Source organism: Neolamprologus multifasciatus, chromosome 15 (assembly GCF_963576455.1).
Source record: "Neolamprologus multifasciatus chromosome 15, fNeoMul1.2, whole genome shotgun sequence".
In the NCBI taxonomy this organism is placed as follows: Eukaryota; Metazoa; Chordata; class Actinopteri; order Cichliformes; family Cichlidae; genus Neolamprologus; species Neolamprologus multifasciatus.
The window spans coordinates 36,531,384-36,555,475 of NC_140453.1; the positions used below are offsets into that span (position 1 = coordinate 36,531,384).

Genomic DNA, 24,092 nt, shown 5'->3' on the forward strand with positions numbered 1-24,092 from the left:
TCTGACTAACCTGCTATACAGTAACTGTTGGCCTCCTGCCAGGCCACCTCCCAGGTCACGCCTCCTCAGTCGCCTGCCTATCGCGTGGCCTCCAGATCTGTTCTGCTGCTGGGCATGCAGCTGGTCTCCAGAACTGCTTTGTCACCTCCGCTAGCCCCACTGCTGAACTCCTGAACTACTCTCTGTTTGGCAATTGGACTCCACCTAAAACGTCTGATGGATTCAGTGATCCAAGTAGAAAACAGGTTATCACAAAAAAACAAACAAAAAAAAAAACCTCCCAAGAAAGACTTCAGTCCAAAATGCTGCAGTGAAAGTAGTGACAGGGACTAGAAAGACCATATTTCTGCTATGCTGGCTTCTGTTTATTGGGTCCATGTTAAAAGACTAGAAAAGACTGAATACATTACAGCTATGATGTTGACACCATTTAGTAAGCCCTTTTAAACTCAGTTGTTGCTGTACTGATTTAGAAAATGTTTGCATTGTTATATATCACATCATTTCTAGTGGTAGGAGATGGTGTAAAATTGCACTCTAAAGATATTTGAAGGCATCTTGAATAACTCTGCTCAGCCACTTTAAATACAACAGTAACATCAGTACTCCTCTCTCTGTTGGAAAAAATAAAATAAAATTCACAGAATAAATTCAGAGATATAGAAAATCATTCGCACCCACAACCATCAGGCTTTAATAGATGAGCTATGACAGACATATGAATTTCCCTATGGGATTATGTCATTTCAATTTAAGCTTATTTAAATTTTCTTATTTATTTTTTTTAAAATTGGTTTTAACTTTATTATTTTTTTGGCATATTGTATTCTTGTTTTTAAAATTATTGTTTAGTTACATAGCATTATTTAAGCTATTCATTGTATGTTAATTGTTATGTATAGAAAAGTTCAGAAAACTTTGGGGTTGTAGTGGCTTTTGTCTCATGTGTTCATGGAGTGATGCAGTGTCTTCAGTAGGAAACAGAGAGAATAATCGTATTAATAATAAACAATACAAGTAAATAAATATATTTAAATAATATAATGTAATCAGTAAAACTGCAGCTAGCTCTTCTCCTTTGGAGTATTACTTTAGGTTTAAAGAGTTTTATATATATATACACATCTATATATAGATATATACAGTTATTAAAATTAAATAATTTCACAATATTCTAATTGGCTGATAAAGATTTGCACATGTGTAATAATGAAGACTTCCACGGACAGCTCAGTTTTTGAGACAGCAACTGTCTGTTCTCTGGCTCATACCATGTGCCTGTCAGCCTTTTGAAATGGGATGGACTATGGTTGCTGTGTGCCTTCACAGCAAGGCACGCCACTTAGTGTGCCTGGGTATAAATTCAGGACTGAAGCCTTGGAAGTATTTGATCAATTTAACCACGTACTAACTGAACATCTGTACTAACACAAGAGTCTCACTGGAGTAGAAACAAAGACCAGTCCAGGATTTGGATAGAGAAGAAAACAAGAACAGGTAGGATAACATTTAGACTTACGTTTGGTAAATGAGTGAAAAACGTAGATTAAGGAATAAAAATATCAAAACACAATTAGCCATGTTTGACTTAACTGTTTCATGCAATTTTGGGTTGGTTGTCTTATAAAGATGTAATTTATTTGAAGCGTAGCTGAAGACAATAACATTGTTTATAACTATGGCAATGAAAGTCTTTGTTTGGTAAATGCATGGTGGTACTCTACTGAAGACAAAGATCTGAATACTTTGTCATTTCACTGTTGTTCATTGTGTTTAATTGTCAACCCTCCCCCCGAAAACCCCCCCCAAAAAAACAAAAAACAAAAAAAAACAGAACACATCCCATCAAACATGAAGCATTAGAATAAAATAGGATTCGGATGGGGGCAAACCTGCATGCCAAATTAAAGTATGAATGCTAGATTGAAAGCACCTTTGTTGGAAAAAGTATAGAAAACAGTGCTTGTGTGAATGGTTGAATGGCACATGTTGTATAAAGAGCTTTGAGTGGGGGTTATATAAGGACCGTTCCATTTATCATTAAAATAAGCATTTATAAGTCAGTGATAACAACAATATTATAATATTGTTGATAATATGCAGCTGTTGAATTGGCTCACCAGAGAAAATCTTTGTTTCAGAAATTGTTTCCCAAAACATGTACATTTTGGATGATAAGAAAAACTGCCAATGTCCAGTGATTCACACATAGATTACTGAGTGATGAACAATAATGTAAAACAATCCTGTGAGGGATGAGTCCCTCAGGGACTCTGTAATGCTCAAAAGCAAGATGGGTACAAAGAAGGAAAGAAACAGGGCCATAATTAATTTCACAATCACTGAGTCATTTTCATAATTTCCAAACTCGATATATATATAAGTTGTTGCTATATTATGGAAATACAAATAATAGCAAAATGCTTTCTCAAATGTTGCAGAGCAACTAAAGGTGTCTCAAAGATAGAAACACCTGTAACTGTAGTGTTTGATGTTGTCTGCTATTAGTGAAGATTGACAGAAAAAAATATTTTAAAAAAGCAGAAATGTTTTAAACTGTGTTTAGAGTTAGACTGATTCACATTTAACTAAATAATGAAGGGCAGCCTTCTAAATCATTAAAGAATATATAAAAGCAAACATATTGTTGTTTTGAGACAAAATGGACGCAGGCCTGACCTGGTTTAAGTCTGTGATCCTTGTGATCTATGATGATCCAGCCCATCATGCAAGTGGATTCCAATCTGAACCTGATTTGGTGTCATTTTGCTATTTGGATAGAATAACTGAGAATCATTTATAGCTGATTTTCAGTAAAAAGTATAGAGGTTCTGAACCTGAAGAGCTGGAATGTGATTTTTAGTCTTGAGTGCCATAAATGATAAGACTAGAAAAGTGCTTAACAAATGCAAATACATTACACTAAATTTTAAGACACTGCATTTAGTGCTGTTTTCACTCAGTATTAATCATATTCACAAAATATATTTATATTCACATAATCTCTAAGATGCCACTTGTAACTGAGATTTTTCTATCAGTGTGACCGATTATGACACGACAAATGGTTTTGGGCTTTTTGTAATAAATAAGAATTAGGTTTTTATTAGCTTTTTTTTTTATTTTACTTTTTTCATCCTGTTCTGTTGGGCAGCTTTTGCAGTCAGAATTATGATCTGAACACACTGTCGTGCCAAACACATTTTGCTTTTCTAATATCAGCTCTATAAATTCTCTATAGGCTCCTCTTATTCGTGTTGTTTCATTTATTACATTATACGTGGTATACAGTAAGACAGTGTCTAGGGCAGGACAGGCAGGTGAAGAAAAAAACGATAGAGCACAAATAGAAATGCACAGAAACATGCATGTATCACCAACTGCTGCACCTGTAAGAAAAAACAAACATGCAACAAACATACAAAAATCAAAATTCCAAAATGCATGTAAATCAACAATGTTTTTGTGGGATGCATGTGTGTGTGCATGTGTGTACCATGTTTACGTATCTTTGTGAGGAAAGAAAATTGGCATGCCACTATACTTGTGGGGACCAACAGTTACTTGTGGGGACAAAATGCTTGTCCCCACAAGTTTGAAGACATTCCTGAGGCTCTTTTAGGTTTTAGTATCAGGGTTACAATTAGGTAATGGCTAGATTTAGGCTAAGGGTTAAGATTAGGAATTCATTTTTAATGGTTAGGGTGAGCAGCTAGGGAAAGCATTATGTCAATTAGATATCCTCAATAAAATGGTAAATGGACTGATTCTTATATAGCGCTTCTCTACTCTCCTGGTGTACTCAAAGTGCTCTATGCAACATGTCACATTCACACAAGCACTTTTCTTCTATGTCTTTAGTGCTTCCTAACGAACATTCATACGAGCAACTTGGGGTTAGTATGTTGCCCAACGTTACTGGGCATGCAGACTCGAGGAGCCAATGATCCACTAACCTTGAAGTCAGTAGGTGACCTGCTCTACCTCCTGAACTACAGCGACCCCCAATAAGATAGGAAAATGAGGGAGTCATTTCAGTAGACTGCTGAACTAGCACATCTGGATATAAAAAAAACCCCAAACCCCTGCCCCATATAGACTTTGTGTGGTCTCAAACCACCTAAAGCTAAGGAAAATACCATTAAAAACACTTTGATTATAGCATTTTACAAAAGAAGAAAGATATAACTATTTCAACTGCAGGCCCCTATTCCAAGCAGCAGGTTTAGATAAGGACTATTAGTTTTTTTAACCTTGAACTGAGGAAAACTGGATTTTTCTGTCCTAGAAAGATAGTTAACTTAACTATCTTTCTAGTTAAGTTGTTTTTTGTTTCTATGGTTAAACAATCATCTGGACATTTTTCTCGAGGCAGGCGTTGCCGATTTGCAACAGTTAAAAACTAACAACCTGATTACCTCACATACATATTTTATGAGTTTTTTTCACTCAGAAGTACCACTGCAGGACTTGGTTGTGCATTAGCAACAAAAAGTTTAATTTGAGCCTGAGAGGGTTAAACAGTCACTGGGGTAACAGACTCTCTGAGCTTAACATAGTCCGCCTATTCTATTTGTGGACGTATCCCAAAAACATGCTTTTCCAAAGAAAAGCTCTCTGAACCTTACTTACACATTAAGTTTTGTTTTACATGGCTGACCAATGACAAAAAATGAGATTGAAATAAGTTTTGAGACTTTTAAAATTAAGAAACTGTATTTTAAAGTGATTTATTAAATATAGGCTATACACAGTCAGGTTGTGACCCGAATACATTTCATGTCAAAATGTGTTCACAGATTGATATTCTGTCATTAAACCATGTCAAGCAACATTATGAAAGGTGCAGTGAAAATTACAGTGTGAATCTTTGCCCTGTCCTCAGGCAGGCACATGCTAGGCTCCATTCTGGAAACCATGGAGACCACTTGTATAGCATGTCAGGTTCCAGCTGAATAATGAGATATAAAAGAAACAAATGTAAATCAATGTATGACAGCAGACATTAAATATTACATATTTTGTATCAAACTTTTATTCTGCCTATAATGATGACAAAGTGACCCTAGCAAATTAAATAACTCCCCCTTCTTTTTCTTTTTTTTTTAAAATTTAAATATCATGGTCAGGACTGACTCAGGTTTATATTCCGTGGTCCACTGGATAGATGCTCTTTAATTACCTGCTGCTATGGTGAATCCTGGTATTGGAGGTCCTTTGAGAGTGGCTTTGTTGATCTTCAACCAGGCACACGCAATCCTGAATCTCTATATAAAAGCACTAATCTCTGATCCTATGAGTATTACCCAGTAAGCAAACAGATGGAGCAGGGGGGAGACTCACCCAGCTCTGACTGCTACTCAGTTCCTCTGGATGTCGATCCTCCTCCCTCTGAAAGCGTGCTTGCCAGGGTGGCCCTCTGGTCAAGGTTTCACCTCAGTCAGATCCATTATCAGCAGCAATCTATTAAATATGTGAACTCGGTGACTAAATCTAATTAACCTAAACTGATTTAATTCTGATCCTCGAGGACAAAGAGATTGGAGCGAATGAGCAAGCCTTGGCAACAACGCACCTATCTCTGTGGGAATATACAGGAAAGGAGCCCAGTTCTTGTAGTTGTAATCCATTAGGAAACAATGGAAATCTAAATCCTCCTAAACTTATAATCCACAGAAAAAATGCGAAGAGAATAAGTCTAAATTACAATTAGACCCAATTAGTGGGTCCACGGTGTTTGGGCAGTGGTTGCTCATCTGGCATATCTGTGGACTCTCAGAGCCAAATCTTCAGATGATGCCTTCTGGCCATCACAAGAACTAGTGTTAGTTTTTATATGTGTTCGCCCCTTCGCTCTCCTCCCTCTTTTTCTCTCTGGACATCTAATCATCTGTGTTAAAATCTAGTCACCAGATGTCCAGCCAGACCCTATTTATAGAACCTATTAGTGTGACCTTAATTTAACATGATTTAAAATGTAGTTTAAAGATTCTTTTCCATGTTTTACTTTAATATGATTTATTATTAAATCCATCACTCTGTTTTTCAATTACAATATACTAAATGTAATTTCTCTTATTCAGCTATACATGTTAAAGTCAGACATTCAGTGAATATTTGCTTAGACATCCAGACCAAGCACTAAAGGCCTGAGGCAAAATCTAGGCTGTGTGCTAAGTTTGCATTTCCTGTTGGTACAAACAGTCCCAGCACAGAAGCACACACACATCAAATCACAGTTAAAGGCCAGGAAGTCAGAACTCAAGTATTAGAAAGATTTCATTATTCAAATTGCATTTCTCATTAATCATATTAATCAGACTTATACTTTAATTATATTTCATTAAGAATTAAAGATGATTTATTATTAGCAAAAACACATATACATAAACTCCGCTCTGTATGACTTCAAACATAAAAGGCTGGATGTTAAGTCCGTTTGCCCTCTCTCAGATGTAATAATAGGATGGTAATTATTCCTAACCAGGGATAACAAGAACAGTCATGTATATCATTTATTTGTGTAGGTTTCTGGACAACAATGAACATTCAGTCTGCCATTAACAAAGAGATCTTCATCCCTCGTGATGAGCGGATGCTGGTGGCGGTGGAGGTGAGGAGGAGGAAAAAAAAGAGGATGGCTTTCCTGCCTACTGGACCTAAAGGGGATTATGCCACATTCATCTGTATATCAGGTAAAAGTCTATATTAGGCACTCTATGTTTCTGATTAAAAAAATAAAACTGTAGGTTGAAGTTCTAGTGAGGCCAGAGTCATAAAAAATCAGACAGGGCACATTCATATTTTTGTGACTCAAATCTAAGAAATTATCATCTCAAAATATTGTTGTTGTTTTTTTGTTGTTGTTTTTGTTTAAAACCCCATTAATATCAAGAATATGTCATACAACTTTAATACTGTGAGATCTCAATCATGATCCTATTCCATAGTTTTTGGAGACAAGGAAAAATAAAATTTATTTTTAGGAAAAAAATTAAACATAAATAATTTGTGATATATGTGAATTAAAACAGGTATTAATGTATATTAAGAAAAGTCCAACACTGCTCATCACTTTTGCAAGCTTGTTTTTTTAATATATGTTAATGGAAATAGCAAGCATAGTCAATTGACATAGTCTCTGCATGCGTTAGGAACTTAATATAACAAAGTCATGTGTGTGACATGTACCTGCACGCAGTATTTGTCAACGCTGGCTGTGTGGCAGGTAAAGGCTGGACCCAAATGCAGGACTTAAACATAAGGGATAAACTAAGCAAGGCAGCTTTTATTGCTGTAGGAAACTCAAACACTACAAACAAGAAAACAGAACCTGAACTAGGAGTAGCGCGAAAACCACAGTGACACAAACAGCAACGAGGGATGACTTGACAACAGGCAGGGGAATACCGAGTACTAAATACAAGGAGGATAATGAGAGAAGGGGAAACACAGCTGGAACTAATCAGACTAACAGGACAGGGAAATAAAGCTGAACATAATGCACTATCAAAATAAAATAGCACACTATCAAAATAAAACAAGAAGCATGAGACACACTATCATGGTACTGGGTCTGTGACAATTAACCTCTGTGTATTTAGTCCTCAGTCTTCCTCTGCCTGTTGAGAGTGAGCGAGTGAGAGAGTGCATGTGTGAGTGAGTGTGTGAGTGAGTGAGTGTGTCTGTTTCACAAAATATCTTTGAAAATGAGGGTGGTAAGCCACGATAACATCCCCCAGGAGCCAAAGACAGAACGAGATGGATCCGGGAGAACCACAGCCCCAAAGAGTACTGAAGACCTGAGGCCACACATTTCGCCGATATCTGCGCACCCATCCAGCAGGAGATAGAGGGAGGCCCTAGATGGGGCACAAACGACCAGGGGGTGAGAATCCCATGGGCATTGCACAGCCAACCCCATAGAGACCAACCACCCTGGTGTGAACCAAGATCAGGGTCACTGGGCTGACCCAAGAAACACCCGCTACTCGGAAGATCTTCTTCCTATGGCCTCTGAGAGTGGACTCATCTCTGTGCTTGTCCTGCTAGACCTCAGTGCAGCGTTCAATACTGTCGACCATTATATTCTATTAGAACAATTAGAGCATGCTGCAGGTATTACAGGTACTGCACTACAGTAGTTTGTATCATATCTAGCTAATAGACTCCAATTTGTTCATGTAAATGGAATCTTCACACACTAAGGTCAATTATGGTGTTCCACAGGGTTCAGTGCTAGGACCAATTCTGTTTACATTATACATGCTTCCCTTAGGCAGTGTCATCAGACGACATAGCATATATTTTCACTGATATGCAGATGACACCCAACTTTATCTATCCATGAAACCAGATAACACACACACCAATTAGTTAAACTGCACTAATGTCTTAAAGACATAAAGACCTGGATGGCCTCTAATTTTCTGCTTCTAAATTCAGATAAAACTGAGGTTATTATCAGGATTTCCTAAAAAAAAAAAAAAAACACACTGAAAAGCCTTTAGTTAATCCAAAATGCTGCAGCAACCATAATGACAGGGGCTAGAAACAGAGAGCATGTTTCTCCAATATTGGCTTCTGTACTGTTCTCTCTATGTGTTGAACTCTCTGAATGTGGGCATAGATAAACAGCCAGCCAAACTCTGTTTCAAGAGCCAGGAAGACAAGCGTACTTGCGCCTTTAATGACTTTGTACATAGCAATCACGTTGAACTGACATCAATGAACTGGAGTGATGAAAAACACATACAAAACACAAAAACACAAAGGACTGTCATATAATCAGCATGTAAGTATAGTTAGGCACTAACATAGGAGACTACAAAATAAGTATCCTGTATGATATACAGTCTGACATTAATACAACGAAAAATGAGCAGGTAGTTGGTGAGTGTACGCTTTTATCATTAGCTCAAAGGCTACGACCTATAACTACTGCACTTCAAAGAAGGTACAAAATAATGTCACAAAACACCCTATTACTAATTACCTAATATACAAAGAACTGAAAGAACTTACAACCATTGCTTTCTGAAGGACTCCTCTGAAGGATTGTTTTGGATTCAACACAAATGATTACAAAGGGGTAGCCATTTCCACTGTTCTCTGCACTTCCTGCTTCCTGTCTATAGACATGTCAAAATAAAAGCTTCCCTGTCTATCCAGGTGTCAAAATAAAGGCTTCACAATTTTCTGATGTATAACAATCAAAATACAATATTCATGGATACTTATTTGTCCCATTAGCATATTATCATATTCAAGACAGTATAGAATCCCTTTATTGGCACCCTGTTAAATCTAGGTTTGAATTCAAATTCCTACTCAGGCCCCATCTTATCTTAATGACCTTATAGTACCATATCACCCCATTAGAGCTCCTTGGTCTCAGACTGCAGGCTTACTTGTTGTTTCAAAGTAGAATGGGAGGCATAGCCTTCAGTTTTCAGGCCCCTCTTTTATGAAACCAGCTTCCAGGTTGGATTCAGGAGACAGACACTATCTCTACTTTTAAGATGAGGCTTCAAACTTTCCTTTTTGCTAAAGCATATAGTTAGGGCTGGATCAGGTGACCCTTATGGAGCCCCGCAAGGGACATGGGAGAAGAAAAAAAAATTAAGACGGACTTTTGCGAGATCTCGCAAAACAAACTCGGGATCTCACAAAAGTTTTGTGAGATCTCGCAAAAGTTTTAGCCGCATTCTGCGGAGACGGCCAGCTCGAAGCCGACCGGGAGGTTGAGGCACGATGTGCTGGGAGAGTGGTGTTCCTCCCGCCTGTAGTAGGTCTCGACCTCCCGTTAGCTTCAAGATGGTGGGTGTCAGATCTCCGAAAACGTCGGAGCACTTTTGCAAATATGTGATGTCTTGTAAACCGAGCAGATATTTGATGTTTACACAATTACATTCACGCCTCAAAATATCTTAAAAGTTTATTTTGTGACCCAGAAAGAGTAATATTACAACTAAGTAGCTGCCGCCATTGTTGGAATTCAACTTTAGCGAGATCTCGCAAAAGTTTTGCGAGATCCCGAGTTAGTTTTGCGAGATCTTGTAAAAAAAAATTTCTCCCATGTCCCTTGCGGGGCTCTGTAGACCCTGAATCCACCCCTTAGGTGTAAGAAATATGGAATCTGCTGGGAGATTCCATAATGGGAATCCCCCAGCAGATTCCATATTTCTTCTTCAGTCACCTTTCTCACTCACTATGTGTTAATAGACCTCTCTGCACTGAATCATACTTGTTATTAATCTCTGACTCTCTTCCACAGCATGTCTTTTATCCTGTCTTCCTTCTCTCACCCCAACCGGTCGCTGCAGATGGCCGCCCCTCCCTGAGCCTGGTTCTGCTGGAGGTTTCTTCCTGTTAAAAGGGAGTTTTTCCTTCCCACTGTTGCCAAAGTGCTTGCTCATAGGGGGTCATATGATTGTTGGGCTTTTCCTCTGTATGTATTATTGTAGGGTCTTTACTTACTTTACTTACAATATAATGCTCCTTGAGGTGACTTGTTGTGATTTGGAGCTGTATAGATAAAACTGAATTGAACATCCAGCCACACACTCTGGAACGAACAACCATCCCAGCAGGGTGCAGTGAACCCCTCCCATCATGACCATGTCCATTCACTCACACACACACACACACACACACACACACACACACACACACGCTAATGACACACAGAGACCTCCTCAAAAACCTATTAATTTGTGCAACTCTTAAGCCATTTATAATTATCCATTGCGTATAATAGTAAACCTGAGTGATTGACTGTGTCTGGACTGTTACTGCCATTGCTTCTCTGCCCCCCAATGTCAGCATTATAAAAATCTGATGCAAGGTGTGGCCAGTTTGTTCAGTAGGATAAAAAATTAGACCCCAGATTGGGTGTTTGGGAGTACCATTTGCAGCTCCCAGCATATAACTTTAATGTTCTTTGTTTTGTTCAGATCATTTTATTTATTTTATTTGGTTCTAACTGATGAAAAGACTAAAATATTATTTTAATAAACTTGCTGTTGGGTTTATCTAGGCACAAACCCGAGTAGTTATTGGAACACGACACCAATAACTACATGACAAAACAAGACAAGACAGAGCTCTTTGTCTTTGTGGCTCGCGGGGGAAGTCAGCCCAGGCCTTCACCTGTCCTTAGCCAACTTCGACTTATTCCTTCGCTACAGCCCTTTTTATTGTCAGCAAGCAATCATTCATGAATATGCAATTGCAAATACACGTGACATTCTTAAGCAGGCATATCTGAACAACATCAGTGTCTGTATTCTGTGTGTGTGGGTGTGTGTAGGTGCATGTGTGTGTGTTCTTCCAGCCATACTATACATAGACATATGACTTTACAATGAACTTAAACTGTGTGTATGAGGTATGCAGAAAAACAGAAGTAAGCGTCTTGCTAAACTATAAAAACAGAAACTTGCAATAGGTCATATCTCAAATGCACATTTAAAGGTGTGAAGTCTTGCACCTCAAGAAACAGAACAGTCTGGTTTCAAAAGCTATAATGGAATTATAACGTCGAGACTGCTTCTTCTCATCTCATGGTACACAAATGCACACAGAATCTTATCAGACCTAATAAGGTTACGATTCTTATCAGCATACAAATGATTATATGTTTCTAAGCACAAATGCCAATATAAGAAATATCAATTCCAACACTTGCTCTTGCTAGAAAGTCTGCAAAAGACATTGAAGGAGAACTTATGTTGACGTTGACAGTGGTCAACTATTTTTCAACAAACACAACACCACCAGCCAGAGGTTATGCTGTACCAAAAAGCATTCTTGAAAGGTGCTGCAGTAACTCAAACTACTTTAACATTTTATGAAGGTGACATTGATTTGAACAAATCAAAAAAACAAACAAACAAACTAAAAAGGTGAAACAGTAAATGAGTGTTAAGTGATTTTTGAGGCCTATGACCTCCAGGAGCATAAACGGAAGATGCATTGTTGGGTTTGCTTCTATTGATTTAATTTGAAACTGAACACTTGCAAATAATCTGCTGGTGATGATGTGTTTATAAATTCAGATAAAACTGAAGTTTTTGTACTCAGTCCTCAGTCAAATATTCAAAATATGATATCTAGCTAGATGCTTGGATGGCATTACCTTGGCCTCCAGTAACACTGTGCCCAAGCTCTTTTTGCAAATTGCAAAGCTTCTAATGAATGTATTATCTTTGTAGCCTTCAAGGGCAGGCAATTTATTACCATCTAAATGAAAAGAAATCTACTCTAAATGTTCAGTTCTTTGGTTATCAAGTATCTTATGTTAAAGAATTTAGTTTAAAATGATCAGAACAAAATCTCTGGTGTTAGTAAAATTATTATTACAAGCTTTAAATTCTGATATTGTGGTTTGCATTTATTTCCTAGTCACCAACACCAGACCTCCTCAGCTTCTCATCACCAAGGTGAAGCGGTTTGGAGGCTCCTCCTCCTTCATCAGGAGGTCCCAGTGGACAGTTGAACAACTCAAACAGGTCAACGGGATTAACCCCAACAAGGTCAACAGCAGTACCTGTTGTATCCTTATATTACATTTCATATGCATTCAGTTGTTTGCCAGCTTTGTTTGTTTTCCTGTGTCCTCCTCTTCAGGACAGCCCAGAGTTTGATTTGGTTTTTGACAATGCTGTGGACCAGTGGGTGGCTAGCTCCTCAGCAGACAAGTGTATTTTTGTCCAGATCCTGTACCACGCCTGTCAAACCCACTGGGAGGGGAAAGCAGGTGGTCTGGGAAAGTCAAGGAAAGTGGGAAAGGCAAGCCAGCAGGGACGAGTTGATAAATGTGATCAAGAACTGGCAGGAGCTGGTCACCCAGATACCTATGAATCCAAAAACCTACAGGCACGACGGAAGAGCTTTGTTCTTCCCAAACACACAGAATTCATTAACTGCCAGTCCAAACTAACACAAGGTAGTGTCTCATGGTTACTGAGGTTATGATAAAAGTTATTTCTTAACAGATTTTTTGTTAAAATTTTGTTTTGTTGTAATGTGTTATGTTTGTTCATTTAGATGCCTGCACCATGAATCTGGTCATCTATCGCTGCAAAGCCTTCTTGAATCGTGTAAAAAACTTGATGGTTTCAAACCAAAGTCCCTCACCAGGTCAAGGTAAGGTAGTGACTAAAGGAACATATAGAGGTTTAGTGAAAAGAGGGTTTTGTCTGTATTATGGGAAACATGACATCCAAAGATTTCTTAATCTATACTGGTCTTCCCTTAGTACCCAGACTGAAGGTAGTTATATATCAAATTGCAGTTAATCTTTAAATCTGTCAATACTGCTAACCTGTAATACTTACAGCATGCTCTAATCTCTGTAATAAAATACTATAGTCAACAGTATCAAATGTTGCAGGGAGGTCTAGCAGAAAAAGTACAGAGATGAGTCCACTGTCATAAGAAGTTTATGTGTTCACTAAAGCTGTTTCTGTTCTGTGATGAGCTCTGAAACTTGACTGAAACAGACTCAAATAAACCACTGCCCACACTGCAGATGATCAGTAAGCTGTTTTACAACTAGTCTTATAAGAAAACCCTAACCCTTTGAGATAAAAGGAAGGTTGGAGATTAGCCTATAATTTTGCTAAAAAGCAAAATTTTGCTCTTCTAAATTAGTGAGACGCCATTTCCTCCCCAGCTTACGAGTTATCTGCTTTAAGGTACATGTTTGAGAGTTATACCAGGGAGTCAAGTACTTCTGATTTGATACTTTCTTTTTTTTTAGAGCAACCCCAGTATCCAGAGTTGTACTCAGCCAAGATGTAAAATTATTAACAAGATAATCGAGTTCTGTGTAGCTGCTCTGCACTGTGTTGGCACAGTTGCCAAATTTTATTAGACTTTCAAATGAATTAAAACTTGGTCTGCCTGTTTCACTATAAACTGGCCTTGACCAGGTGCTCGCCCCAAGATTTCAGATAGAGGAGTGAAAAAAATTAAAGAAGAGTTGTCCAAGAGCCATAGACCACTTACGGAGCACTACAGAAAGAACAGGAACAGGCAGGTACAATTCCCTTTGCCTGTGTGCATGCTCACCAAGCAAGACATCATTGCAGAAGCATGTTGAAGTCTTTGGATGCCATAATGCACACCATGTTTGACGGTCAAAAGGCACTGCATATCAACACCTTCATATAATTGAAGGAAGGATGAATTAAAAAATGTACTGAGACATTCTTGATAAAATCTGATGCCATCTACCCGGATGATGAAGATGAAATGAGGGTAGACACTTCAGCAAGACAATGATCCCAAACACACAGCCATGGATACTCTCAACTGGATTCAGAGAAAGGAAATAAAGCTGTGAGTGGCCTAGCCAATCACCTGACTTAAATCCAAGTGAAAATCTATGGAAAGAACTAAAGCTCAGAGTTCATTAAAGAGCCCACTGAATCTTCCAGATTTGAAGACTGTGTGGAAGAATGGGCCAAAATCACACCTGAGCAATGCATGTGACTAGTTACTCCACACATGAGGCGTCTTGAAGCTATCATCATCAACAAAGGATCTTGAACAAAGTATTAAATAAATTTCAGTAAGGGTGTTCAATAATTTTTCCCTGTGTCATTTCTCATTATTAGACATAATTTATGGACATCTATAGTTTGATTTCTTCGCATGTGTGGATTAGAATTGAATTTCATGCCAACAGTACCTTTAAATATATTTATTTAGATAGACCCTAAAATAATACATGCAAGCTGCAGGTGTTCAATACCTGTTTTACCTGCTATAAATTTAGCATAAAAGTGTTATGTGTTATGTCCCTATTGCCAGTCTTGGCAGCCGGGGGTCAGTCCGCCAGGGCCTCCGCTCCTGGCCGCCACCCGGCACTGCACCGGTCCGTCGTGGTGAAGAGGGAGCTGAGTGTAAAAGCGAAGCTCTCAATTTACCGGTCAATCTACGTCCCTACCCTCACCTATGGCCACAAGCTGTGGGTAGTGACCGAAAGAACGAGATCGCGGATACAAGTGGCGGAAACAAGCTTTCTCCGAAGGGTGGCTGGCCTCTCCCTTAGAGATAGGGTGAGATGTTCGGCCATCCGGGAGGGGCTCAGAGTAGAGCCGCTGCTGCTCCACATCGAAAGGAGCCAGCTGAGGTGGTTCGGGCATCTGACAAGGATGCCTCCTGGGCGCCTCCTGGGTGAGGTGTTGCGGGCATGTCCCACCGGGAGGAGGCCCCGGGGCAGACCCAGGACACGCTGGAGAGATTATATCTCTCGGCTGGCCTGGAAACGCCTTGGTGTTCCCCCGGATAAGCTGGAGGAGGTGGCTGGGGAGAGGGAGGTCTGGGCCTCTTTGCTTAGGCTGCTGCCCCCGCAACCCGGCCTCGGATAAAGTGGATGAAGATGGATGGATGGATGGTGTTAACAATATCAATATCCTGTGAGAAGCAGCTCTGTAATTATGATGGAGGAACTGTCCTCCCAGCCCATTGTTGCTTCAGTGGTGCTAGTTTCAGTCATTATACAAATGCACTGTTTATAAGATTGGGGAAACCTGCAGTCAGCTGAGACTGAAGAAGTCACTTGGATGAGTGACGAAACGTTTCTCCCACTGAAAACGCTACGTCCAGATGAACAGAATCAACTTTTGGAGAGCTCTGTAATAAGTAATGTGCTCCATATCCTTTTTTATTTAACACAATTTCTTCTCACTTTGACGAGGCTGCTGCCATTTTGAAGAGTCGATGAGACCACTCAAATGCTGTGTAAATGCTAGTCCATTTTTTGCTGATAGGGAAAAAATGAAACTCAAATTGGAGGCATTAAATGGATAGTAAATGATAGCTCAAGTTAGGTTAATTAAATGTGAATCTAACACTAGTGGTATTCTAACTGAAGTGGTATGGTGGTGGAATAGGTTGCAGGTCCAAACCCTGAATGGGGTTTCTCTGTGGAGTTTCTATAATCTATATGTGTAGGTTTTCTTCAGGGTATTTTGGCTTCCTCCCACAGTCCAAAGACATGCTTGTTAACTGATTCTAAATTTCCTGTGACATAGATAAGGTGTATGGAATAAAACACTGTATGAATGTACGGTTAAATGTGCCTTGTATACTGAAGTCTTGTGAATGGTCAGTAACTAGAAAAACACTTGTATCCTATTGTACACCCCCAGCATGCACTAAACAAATCATGAGTTTGTCTGATGCTGATATAAGATCTTTTTTTTACATTTTATTCACAGGAACTCCCAATATTTCAATCCACGAAATTCCTCCAAATGATTCTAATAGATCTAATGAAATGGCAATCCTTTTCTGAAATTGGTACTAGGTCTAGAGGATTTCTAAAAAGTCTATTGCATGGCTCAAAAAACACACTTTGATTCATAGATTTCCTCCTGTCTTAATGGGACTCCTCAGCTCATTGTATCCTCAGCATGCCTCAGAGTCATTTTCCCTTCTGTCTTTTTGTCTATTGTTCTTGCTGAGCTGCACCTTTCTGTTGCCGGAGAAAGGCCTCTTTGTAATGAGATCCTGACATGAAAGGAGACTTTGTTTGTTTCAGGGAGGTTCATACAATAGCTGCCATTAGTTCTGTGACTAAGAGTGAGCACAGCATTCCACTGAAACCAGTAATAGGGCCAGTGTAATGGATGGGACACATGCCAAGCTGCACCACAATTAAAAGTAAACAGTTCCACAGCAATAGCTTAACAATGTGTTGCTATTGATAATGCTAGCAGAGGATGATGGTAATAGTATGAATTTGTTTGTATCAGTAGACTTGCATTTCAAAATGTTATCAGCATATTGGTGTATAAGTTGAACCTAGCTTGGAAAGAAAAAAATCGTCTGGACTTCTTTAAGTTGCTTGAAGATGTTTCACCTCTCACCTCTCATCCAAGAAGCTTCTTCAGTTCTAGGGTCAAATGGTGAAGAGTCCCATATTTAAGCCCTGTTTGAGTGTCCCGGGGGGGACAATGGACCCCCTAATGATCCTCTACCTAATCACATAAGCCAAGGTGTGAAAAGGGGTGTGGGTCACAATCAGCCAAGGTTTCGGGTGAGCTCATGGTGAAATCTAGCCCCACTCATATTCCCAGAATGTGAGTGGGCGTTAAGGCGTCTGTTAAGAGATCTCGAAGCTGGATTATAGATGGCAGACAGTTGGTGTCGTAAACCACCGCCTCTGATCAAAGATGGCCGTTCACAGTGGACCTAGATAGCTTCTTTCACTCCTATTTCAAACCATCTTCTCTGTCCAAAATGTGAACATTGGCATCCTCGAAAGAGTGACCTTTATCCTTTAGATGCAGATGGATAGCCGAGTATTGTCCCATGGAGGTGGCTCTTCTATGTTGTGCAATACGTTTATAAAGTGGCTGTTTGGTCTCTCCAATGTAGAGGTCTGTGCATTCCTTGCTACACTACAGAATACACTACATTGTTAGATTTGTGTGTTTTGTCTTTGGGATGAACCATTTTCTGTCTGAAGTAAACTGGGATGTTGTGCCTGGAGAAGACTCTCCAGAGTTTTTTGGATACACCGGCTACATATTGTCAGTGTTCCTGGGTCATTGACCCAGCAACTTCAGTTTGTTCATGTTCAGTTTATTTTCTACATGCTCGTGTTTCACTGTGCCAACTTTCTGTCTCTGTGCATTACGTTCTATTTCCACTATATGTGTCATTAGCCACATTATGTTCGGCTGTGTACTCACTGGACTCTCATTATCATCCTCATCAGTCTGTGTATTTAAGTCGTCAGTTTCCACCAGTTCATTGTCTAGTCATTAACGTTGTCTACCCCGCATGTATGTTTGTTCAGTTCAGTTGGTTCAGTTCAGTCAGTCTTTCAGTCAGTCAATCAGCCAGTCATCCGACTCATGTTCTGTTCATCCATTCTGTATAATAAACACCATCTTCATTGCACACTAGCCCGTGAGTCAAAGAGGAGGTACTGGGCTTCCAGTAAACTTCAGTGTTGATGTTCCCAGTCTCTTCAATGCGCACGGCACAGTCCAGGAAGACAGACAATTATCGTTTGTTTCTTCCGTGGTGAACTTTATGTTTTATCCACAGAGTTAATGTGTGATGGTGACATATGAAATTGGTTTGAACTTGGCCTCTATTGTCATTCATCACATTCCTCAGCAAATTTCAGATAAACGCTCTTAGGGTCCATGTGTGAGGCATTGAGTCATAGAGGCTTTCTTTTATTCAGTTCAGGCAATACACAGGTTGGTCAGTCTGGTCTTACTGGTGTTTCTACATATTTTTCCTGGGCCCTGCTGATCTATTGAGCTATGTGCCAGTTCATCATGGCCACTATGATGCCTGACAAAACATTCCATGTTGTGTTGAGGCAGGTTATTGGCTGGTATTTGGATAAGACTGGTTCTTAGCGGAGATCCTTGAGGATAAGGGCTGTTCTTTCTTTGGTTAGCCATTCTGGGTGCATCTTATCCAGTAGGCATGAATTATGCTAGGGCCTGATGTTGTCCAACTCTTCATGCTTGAGACTCTTTCTTGGATGTCTGGTTACCAAAGCCTGTTCAGGGAAGCTGTGGCTGCTCTTAGCTCCTTGCCACTGAGCAGTGTAGTTAACCTTCTGGAACCCATTCTCATACCTTTCTACAGCTAGGATAGTTAACTAGTTTCTGTTCATGCTGCCTTGATCTTGGTCTCTAGTCTCCTTCTTCTTGCGGCTGTTTAACTTGTAGCCAAGCATCTCAAGGATCACTGTTGCTGTGGTGTACATCAGCTGCTTGTTCTTACTGATGGTCCCAGTTGGCTGATTCTCCATATTATCTTCTAGTAGACCTTTAGAGGGTACTTCACATAGTCTTGGTAATCAACCTTGGATGGTCCAGTTCCCAGTTTAGCTATGACCCTCTCTTTCAGGTCAGCTGCTTTCAGTTTCAATACCTTCAAGTGTAAAGTTTGGTGAAGGGTGGTTTATGGTGTGAGTTTTTTTCTTTTTAGGAGTTGGGCTCAAGCCTTCACAGAGGCGTTAAAGCTGTAATAGCTACAAATTTGGGCAAGCATAATATTATACATCTTTTCACCTTCGTATGTTACCATATCCCCTTTCTTTTTAAGAATGCTTATTAATGGTCATTATTTGACTTTGGTGTTGCTGTGTACTGTGCGTGCAGTGATGTCAAAAAGTGTATTTTACATTGTGATAGAGTTGAGACTGCAGAAACCAATACATCCAAAAATATGGCGTTATTATTTCCATTTGCAAGTGCGAATGTTGCATGTTGAGGAGAAAATTATTATGAGGTAACAAAAGTTTAATTTGAGCGAACAAAATTCATTGCTGCTTGCAAGAAATGTATTTCAGTTTTTGCTATTATCTATATACACGCACAATAACAGCCCCTCTTGCTCAGTTGTTGGCATTTGCTCTTGCTCAGATCTCTGCTCTGTGTGCTGACAGACATCTGCTGACCTGCTCTCAGTCTGTCGTTCGCACTCACAACATCTCTGCTCCGTGCGCGTACAACTCTCTGTACACCATTATAAGTGTGCCACAAAACCAACCAATCAAATACTTGGATGCAAAAATTCTGATTGACTGTTACGGTCTCCAATCAGCATGCTAGCTAGTGCATTCTGGAGACATGGTCCAGAATGTAGCTAAACCTGTTTTCGCTGAGCATGTTTAATTATTTTATTTTAATATATATATATATATATATATATATATATATATATATATATATATATATATATATATATATATATATATATTTAAGAGCATTGTTGGTTTTAATCTAGTTTAAACCAAACCACCCCACTGGCTGGCCATATCGGATGTTACAGGGGATATTTTTGCAAGTGCTAAATGAAACCATGAAAGATCAGCTCGTCTTTCACGATTAGCCTGCCTCTTTCGCAGTTTCTGGAGTTAGTTTCCCTTTCCCTATGGATTGACAACCGCCTGAAAGAAAAAGAAGCTGAGCAGAACTACAGACCCCACAGGCCTTTGGCTCACGCACTTCCAGTTCCTGTCACTCCTGCTCCCCTTCCAGTACTGTAACTTGCCTCCGTCGCGGTTCTGTCACTTAACCTGTCTCACCTCCGTTTGCCCACCCGAATATGCAGAACCTCATGCCCATAACAACACCACTCCAGATCTCTCTACCATCTCATCTGAGTAGCATGACATATAGGAGGTTTTCAGTAAACAAAATGCCATCTCACTTCCACCTCACAGACCAAATGCTTGCGTGATTGAACTCCTCCCCGGATCTCTCTTCCCACTAGCTGTCTTTACATCTTGTCCTGGCCTGAACGAGCAGCCATGGAAAATATTTTCAGGAATCTCTCGCAGCAGGCATAATTTCCCCGTCCTTGAAGAACCCTTCATCTGTGCATAGATTATAGGGGTCTGAATGACATCACAGTCAAAAACAAATACCCACTGCCTTTAATAAACTCTGCTTTCAAACATCTTCATGGTGCCAAAATCAACCTCTGTAACACATATAATTTGATTCGCATAAGACAGAGAGATGACGGAAGACTGCATTCAATACACCACTTGGACATTTTGGATATTTGGTAATGCTTTTGGGCTAACCAATGCCCCAAGTCTTCCAAGCCCTTGAGAATGATATTCTTAGAGACTTTTTGAACAGATTCATTTTTGTATATCTGGATGATGTTCTGATCTACTGAAAACTCGAGGAACACCAAGCTCATGTCCATGCACCTCCTTGAAAGCGAATCCTATGTCAAAGCTTGAAATTGTGAATTTCACTTACCGTCTGTGTCTTTTCTGGGCTACATCCTGGTAGGAGGGCAGGTGAAGGCAGGTCCGGCCAAAGCCCAAGCGGTCAAGGAATGGCCAACTCCCACACCACGGAAGCATCTTCAATGGTTCTTGGGGTTTGCCAATTTCTACAGATGGTTTATACGCAACTACAGCCCGGTAGCCTCACCCTTAACATGCCTCACGTCCACCAATGTTCCATTCACCTGGTCACCTGAAGCTGACAGTGCTTTCATCACTAAAACATCTGTTCACCAGACAAACCATTCATAGTGGAGGTAGACGCCTCCGACACTGGGGTCAGGGCAGTCCTGTCCCAGCGTTCTGGTCACCAAGCTAAACTCCAGCCGTGTGCCTTTTTTTCTCATCGCCTCACCCCTGTAGAGAGAAATTATGATGTGGGCGACCGGGAGCTGTTAGCAGTTAAACCTCCCTGGAGGAGTGGCGAAACCTGCTGGAGAGAATGGAGCAACCATTCACCATATGGGCTGCTCACAAGAACTTAACTTACCTTAGAATACCTAAGAGACTAAAGGCACACCAGGCACATTTTTTCCATTTCTTTCTGCCCAGGTTCTCGTAATGACAAGCATGACGCACTTTCTCACCAGTTCGTCCCCGAACTGATCATTCGTATCTCCCAACCATCTTCCACTCTACATGCAAGATTGGGTACATAGCCGGACATTGCTGGAGACTGAAACTGACCTGGGAACTGGTCCAGCGAATCAACGCTATGTGCCAGCAGCATCCCGTCCTGAACTGGGTTCATACTGGCCAAATACTGGCCATTCAAGGAACAGTTAGACCACTTCTATATTCATGAGGTATTTCTGGTGGGATACTCTGGATAAAGATGTCAGGAAGTATGTGAGGGCCTGCACTCCCTGCGCCTGGAACAATACCCACACCCAACGTCCTGCGGGTTTGCTAAAGCCTTTAGTTACGCCATATCGATCTGGGTCACATACAGCATTGGACTTTGTTATGCCAGTCCAATGCTGTTATACAGTTAGGTTATGGTTACAGTAATTATTTTGGCAGTGATTCTTTCTTTTGTCATTTTGCCTCTGTCCACTTCTGTTCATTACATTTTAAACAAACAAACAAAAAACAAATCAAGAAAAGAAAGAAAAAATCCAAATGAGATTAAGTGCAGTTTTGCAAAAGTATTGCTTCTACCTTTTAGAAATTACAACAATTTTTAAAAAATAGTCTCTGATTTTCAGAAGCTCAAGAAATATGGACCTAAGTTTAAGATACTGGACATATTGTAAAGGTATTTGGTCCACTATTTTCTTACTAAACGGACAAGTATAAAATTCTCTCAATATCCTTTTGTGTGTGTATATAAACAGGTCAAATGCGGAACCGTGCCAAAGGCAGAAGTGTAGGTAGTTTAGTCCAGAGGGTGAATGTTACTCTGGGCGAGCGTGGAGACAGACTAACTCGTGCTGAGGACAAAACTGTGGAACTGACACACAAAGTCCAGCAGTTTGCAGACACTGCTCATAAGGTAACATATACAGCCTTCTCTGCTAGATTAATCATTCAAAATTGTATATAGTATAGATAGTAGAATAGATAACCCATATTTGCACAATTGTTTGTTTGTCAAAATTTAACTGCCATACATTTTTTATTTCTGTTGTTCTATTTCCTATACAGCTAGCCCTGAAGTATTCAAAGTAGAGTGTATTGGAGAGAGAACCGCTAACTCTGGAAGATGCTAATAAGAAGAATATAAGAAGATTTACTCCAGGCTGTCACTAATTTGTTTCTATTATAACTAAATGTATCAAAGACAACTAAATAAAATGTCCCTGTGTTCTGGGGCGCCTCTGCCCATAGGTAAATATCCCGTGAACTGTGTTTTGTCTGTTGTCAGATACTTTTATGAAAAGGAAAACGTGGATTTATTTAACATTTGTGTTGTTCTAGAATAGCTTTTGTATTTTAGCTTTTGTACAATAGCCTTGAAATTTATTTGAAAGCCACTCCAGAGAAAAATTAGTACTGCTCTCAGTGAATGGCATTAATTACTCCATTTGATTTAGTTTGATTTTATGTTGATTTAATGTGCTTTAATTTGTATATTTCATAGTCTTCTTTAGTCTGGCATTATCAGTTGTTGTTATCCTTCTGTCTTTTTGTGCGTGTGTATGTACACTCACTGTCCAGTGTCTTATGTGTTGTCTACTATGTTCACATTATGTTTCCTGAACATCAAAGTGTCACGCTGTATTTACGCTGCTGTGCTGTGTATGTCATTTAGTCCATGTTAGTATTGTCTTAGAAAGTGGAGTGAAGGTAGATACGATGGTTTAGTTTAAGTGGTTAGGGTACAGGGTACCTTAAGGATGTTTAAATGCTGCCTTTAGAAGACTCACAGCAGTGAATAGAGGATTAATTAAATCAGACTGACTCATTCTAACCCAACTTGTATTAAATGTTTTCTTTATTCCTTCTAGTGCCATTTTATATATGTGGTAGATGTCTGAAATTTTTCTTCAAACCTATCAACTCTTCTCTGTGATCTAATTAAATAAAAACATGTTGAGCTTATACAGGGTATCTTATACTGGGCTGTTCCTCTAATAGTAAAAAATAAAAAATAGTCCACATATTAGTCTCACAGTACAAAAGATGTGAAGGAGACACTATTTTTTTTAAAAGGTAAACAAAGAACCTCCTGATTTCCATTGCCTGTCTTTTTTTCTCCTTAGGAGTCAGAGGTAGCTCATGACCTATTCATGACCTACAGATGACCTATAGGTCATGATTAGGTGAATGAGGTGCTCTGTGTAGGTTCTCAGCCAAAGTCTCATAACACTTTGAGTGTTGAGTTAGAGTAAAAGAGCTCTGTAAGTGTCTGTCCATTAAAATTTGTCCAGTTTAATGGACATCAGCCCTATAAGCTAAAAAGGAAGAATAAAAATAAATAAACAAACAAACACCCACACCAAGACAGAGAGAAAAAAAGGCACCCCATTCCCATTACGGCCACCCAAATCACAAAGGTACAAACACCAGCTCTTATGGTGGTGAAAGAAAGCAACACAAATCCAGAAATGCCACGCAAAGTAAAGATAAGGATCGATCCACAATGCACACCAGTGCATAGAACCAGAAAATGTGAAAAAGGGCTTTCACCACAGCCCAAAAGCCCCCACCAACATCTGAAAGAGGCCAGAAAGCTCATGCCAGACCCACCCTGGTAGCACGAACAGCCAGGATGAGAAGCTTAAAGCACCAGAGGAGCCTATGAACAGCTAACAGACCCAGAGCGCAGGAAGGACACCAGCTGGCACAACCCCAG

General features: G+C 39.7%; 1 protein-coding gene and 1 long non-coding RNA gene across 2 annotated transcripts in view; both read left to right on the top strand.

Annotated features, from left to right (window-relative positions):
- LOC146502667 (uncharacterized) overlaps positions 1–24,092 on the top strand; it is a 264,594-nt gene that overhangs the window by 5,108 nt on the left and 235,394 nt on the right. The gene's annotated exons all lie outside the window — the stretch shown is intronic.
- On the top strand, positions 1,299–23,243 carry stxbp6l (syntaxin binding protein 6 (amisyn), like). Its single transcript, XM_085132759.1, has 7 exons — positions 1,299–1,497; positions 6,528–6,695; positions 12,406–12,536; positions 12,631–12,949; positions 13,051–13,149; positions 22,132–22,289; positions 22,442–23,243. The coding sequence occupies exons 2-7, from the start codon at positions 6,542–6,544 to the stop codon at positions 22,463–22,465; spliced, it is 885 nt and encodes a 294-aa protein (XP_084988885.1). The 5' UTR covers positions 1,299–1,497; positions 6,528–6,541; the 3' UTR covers positions 22,466–23,243.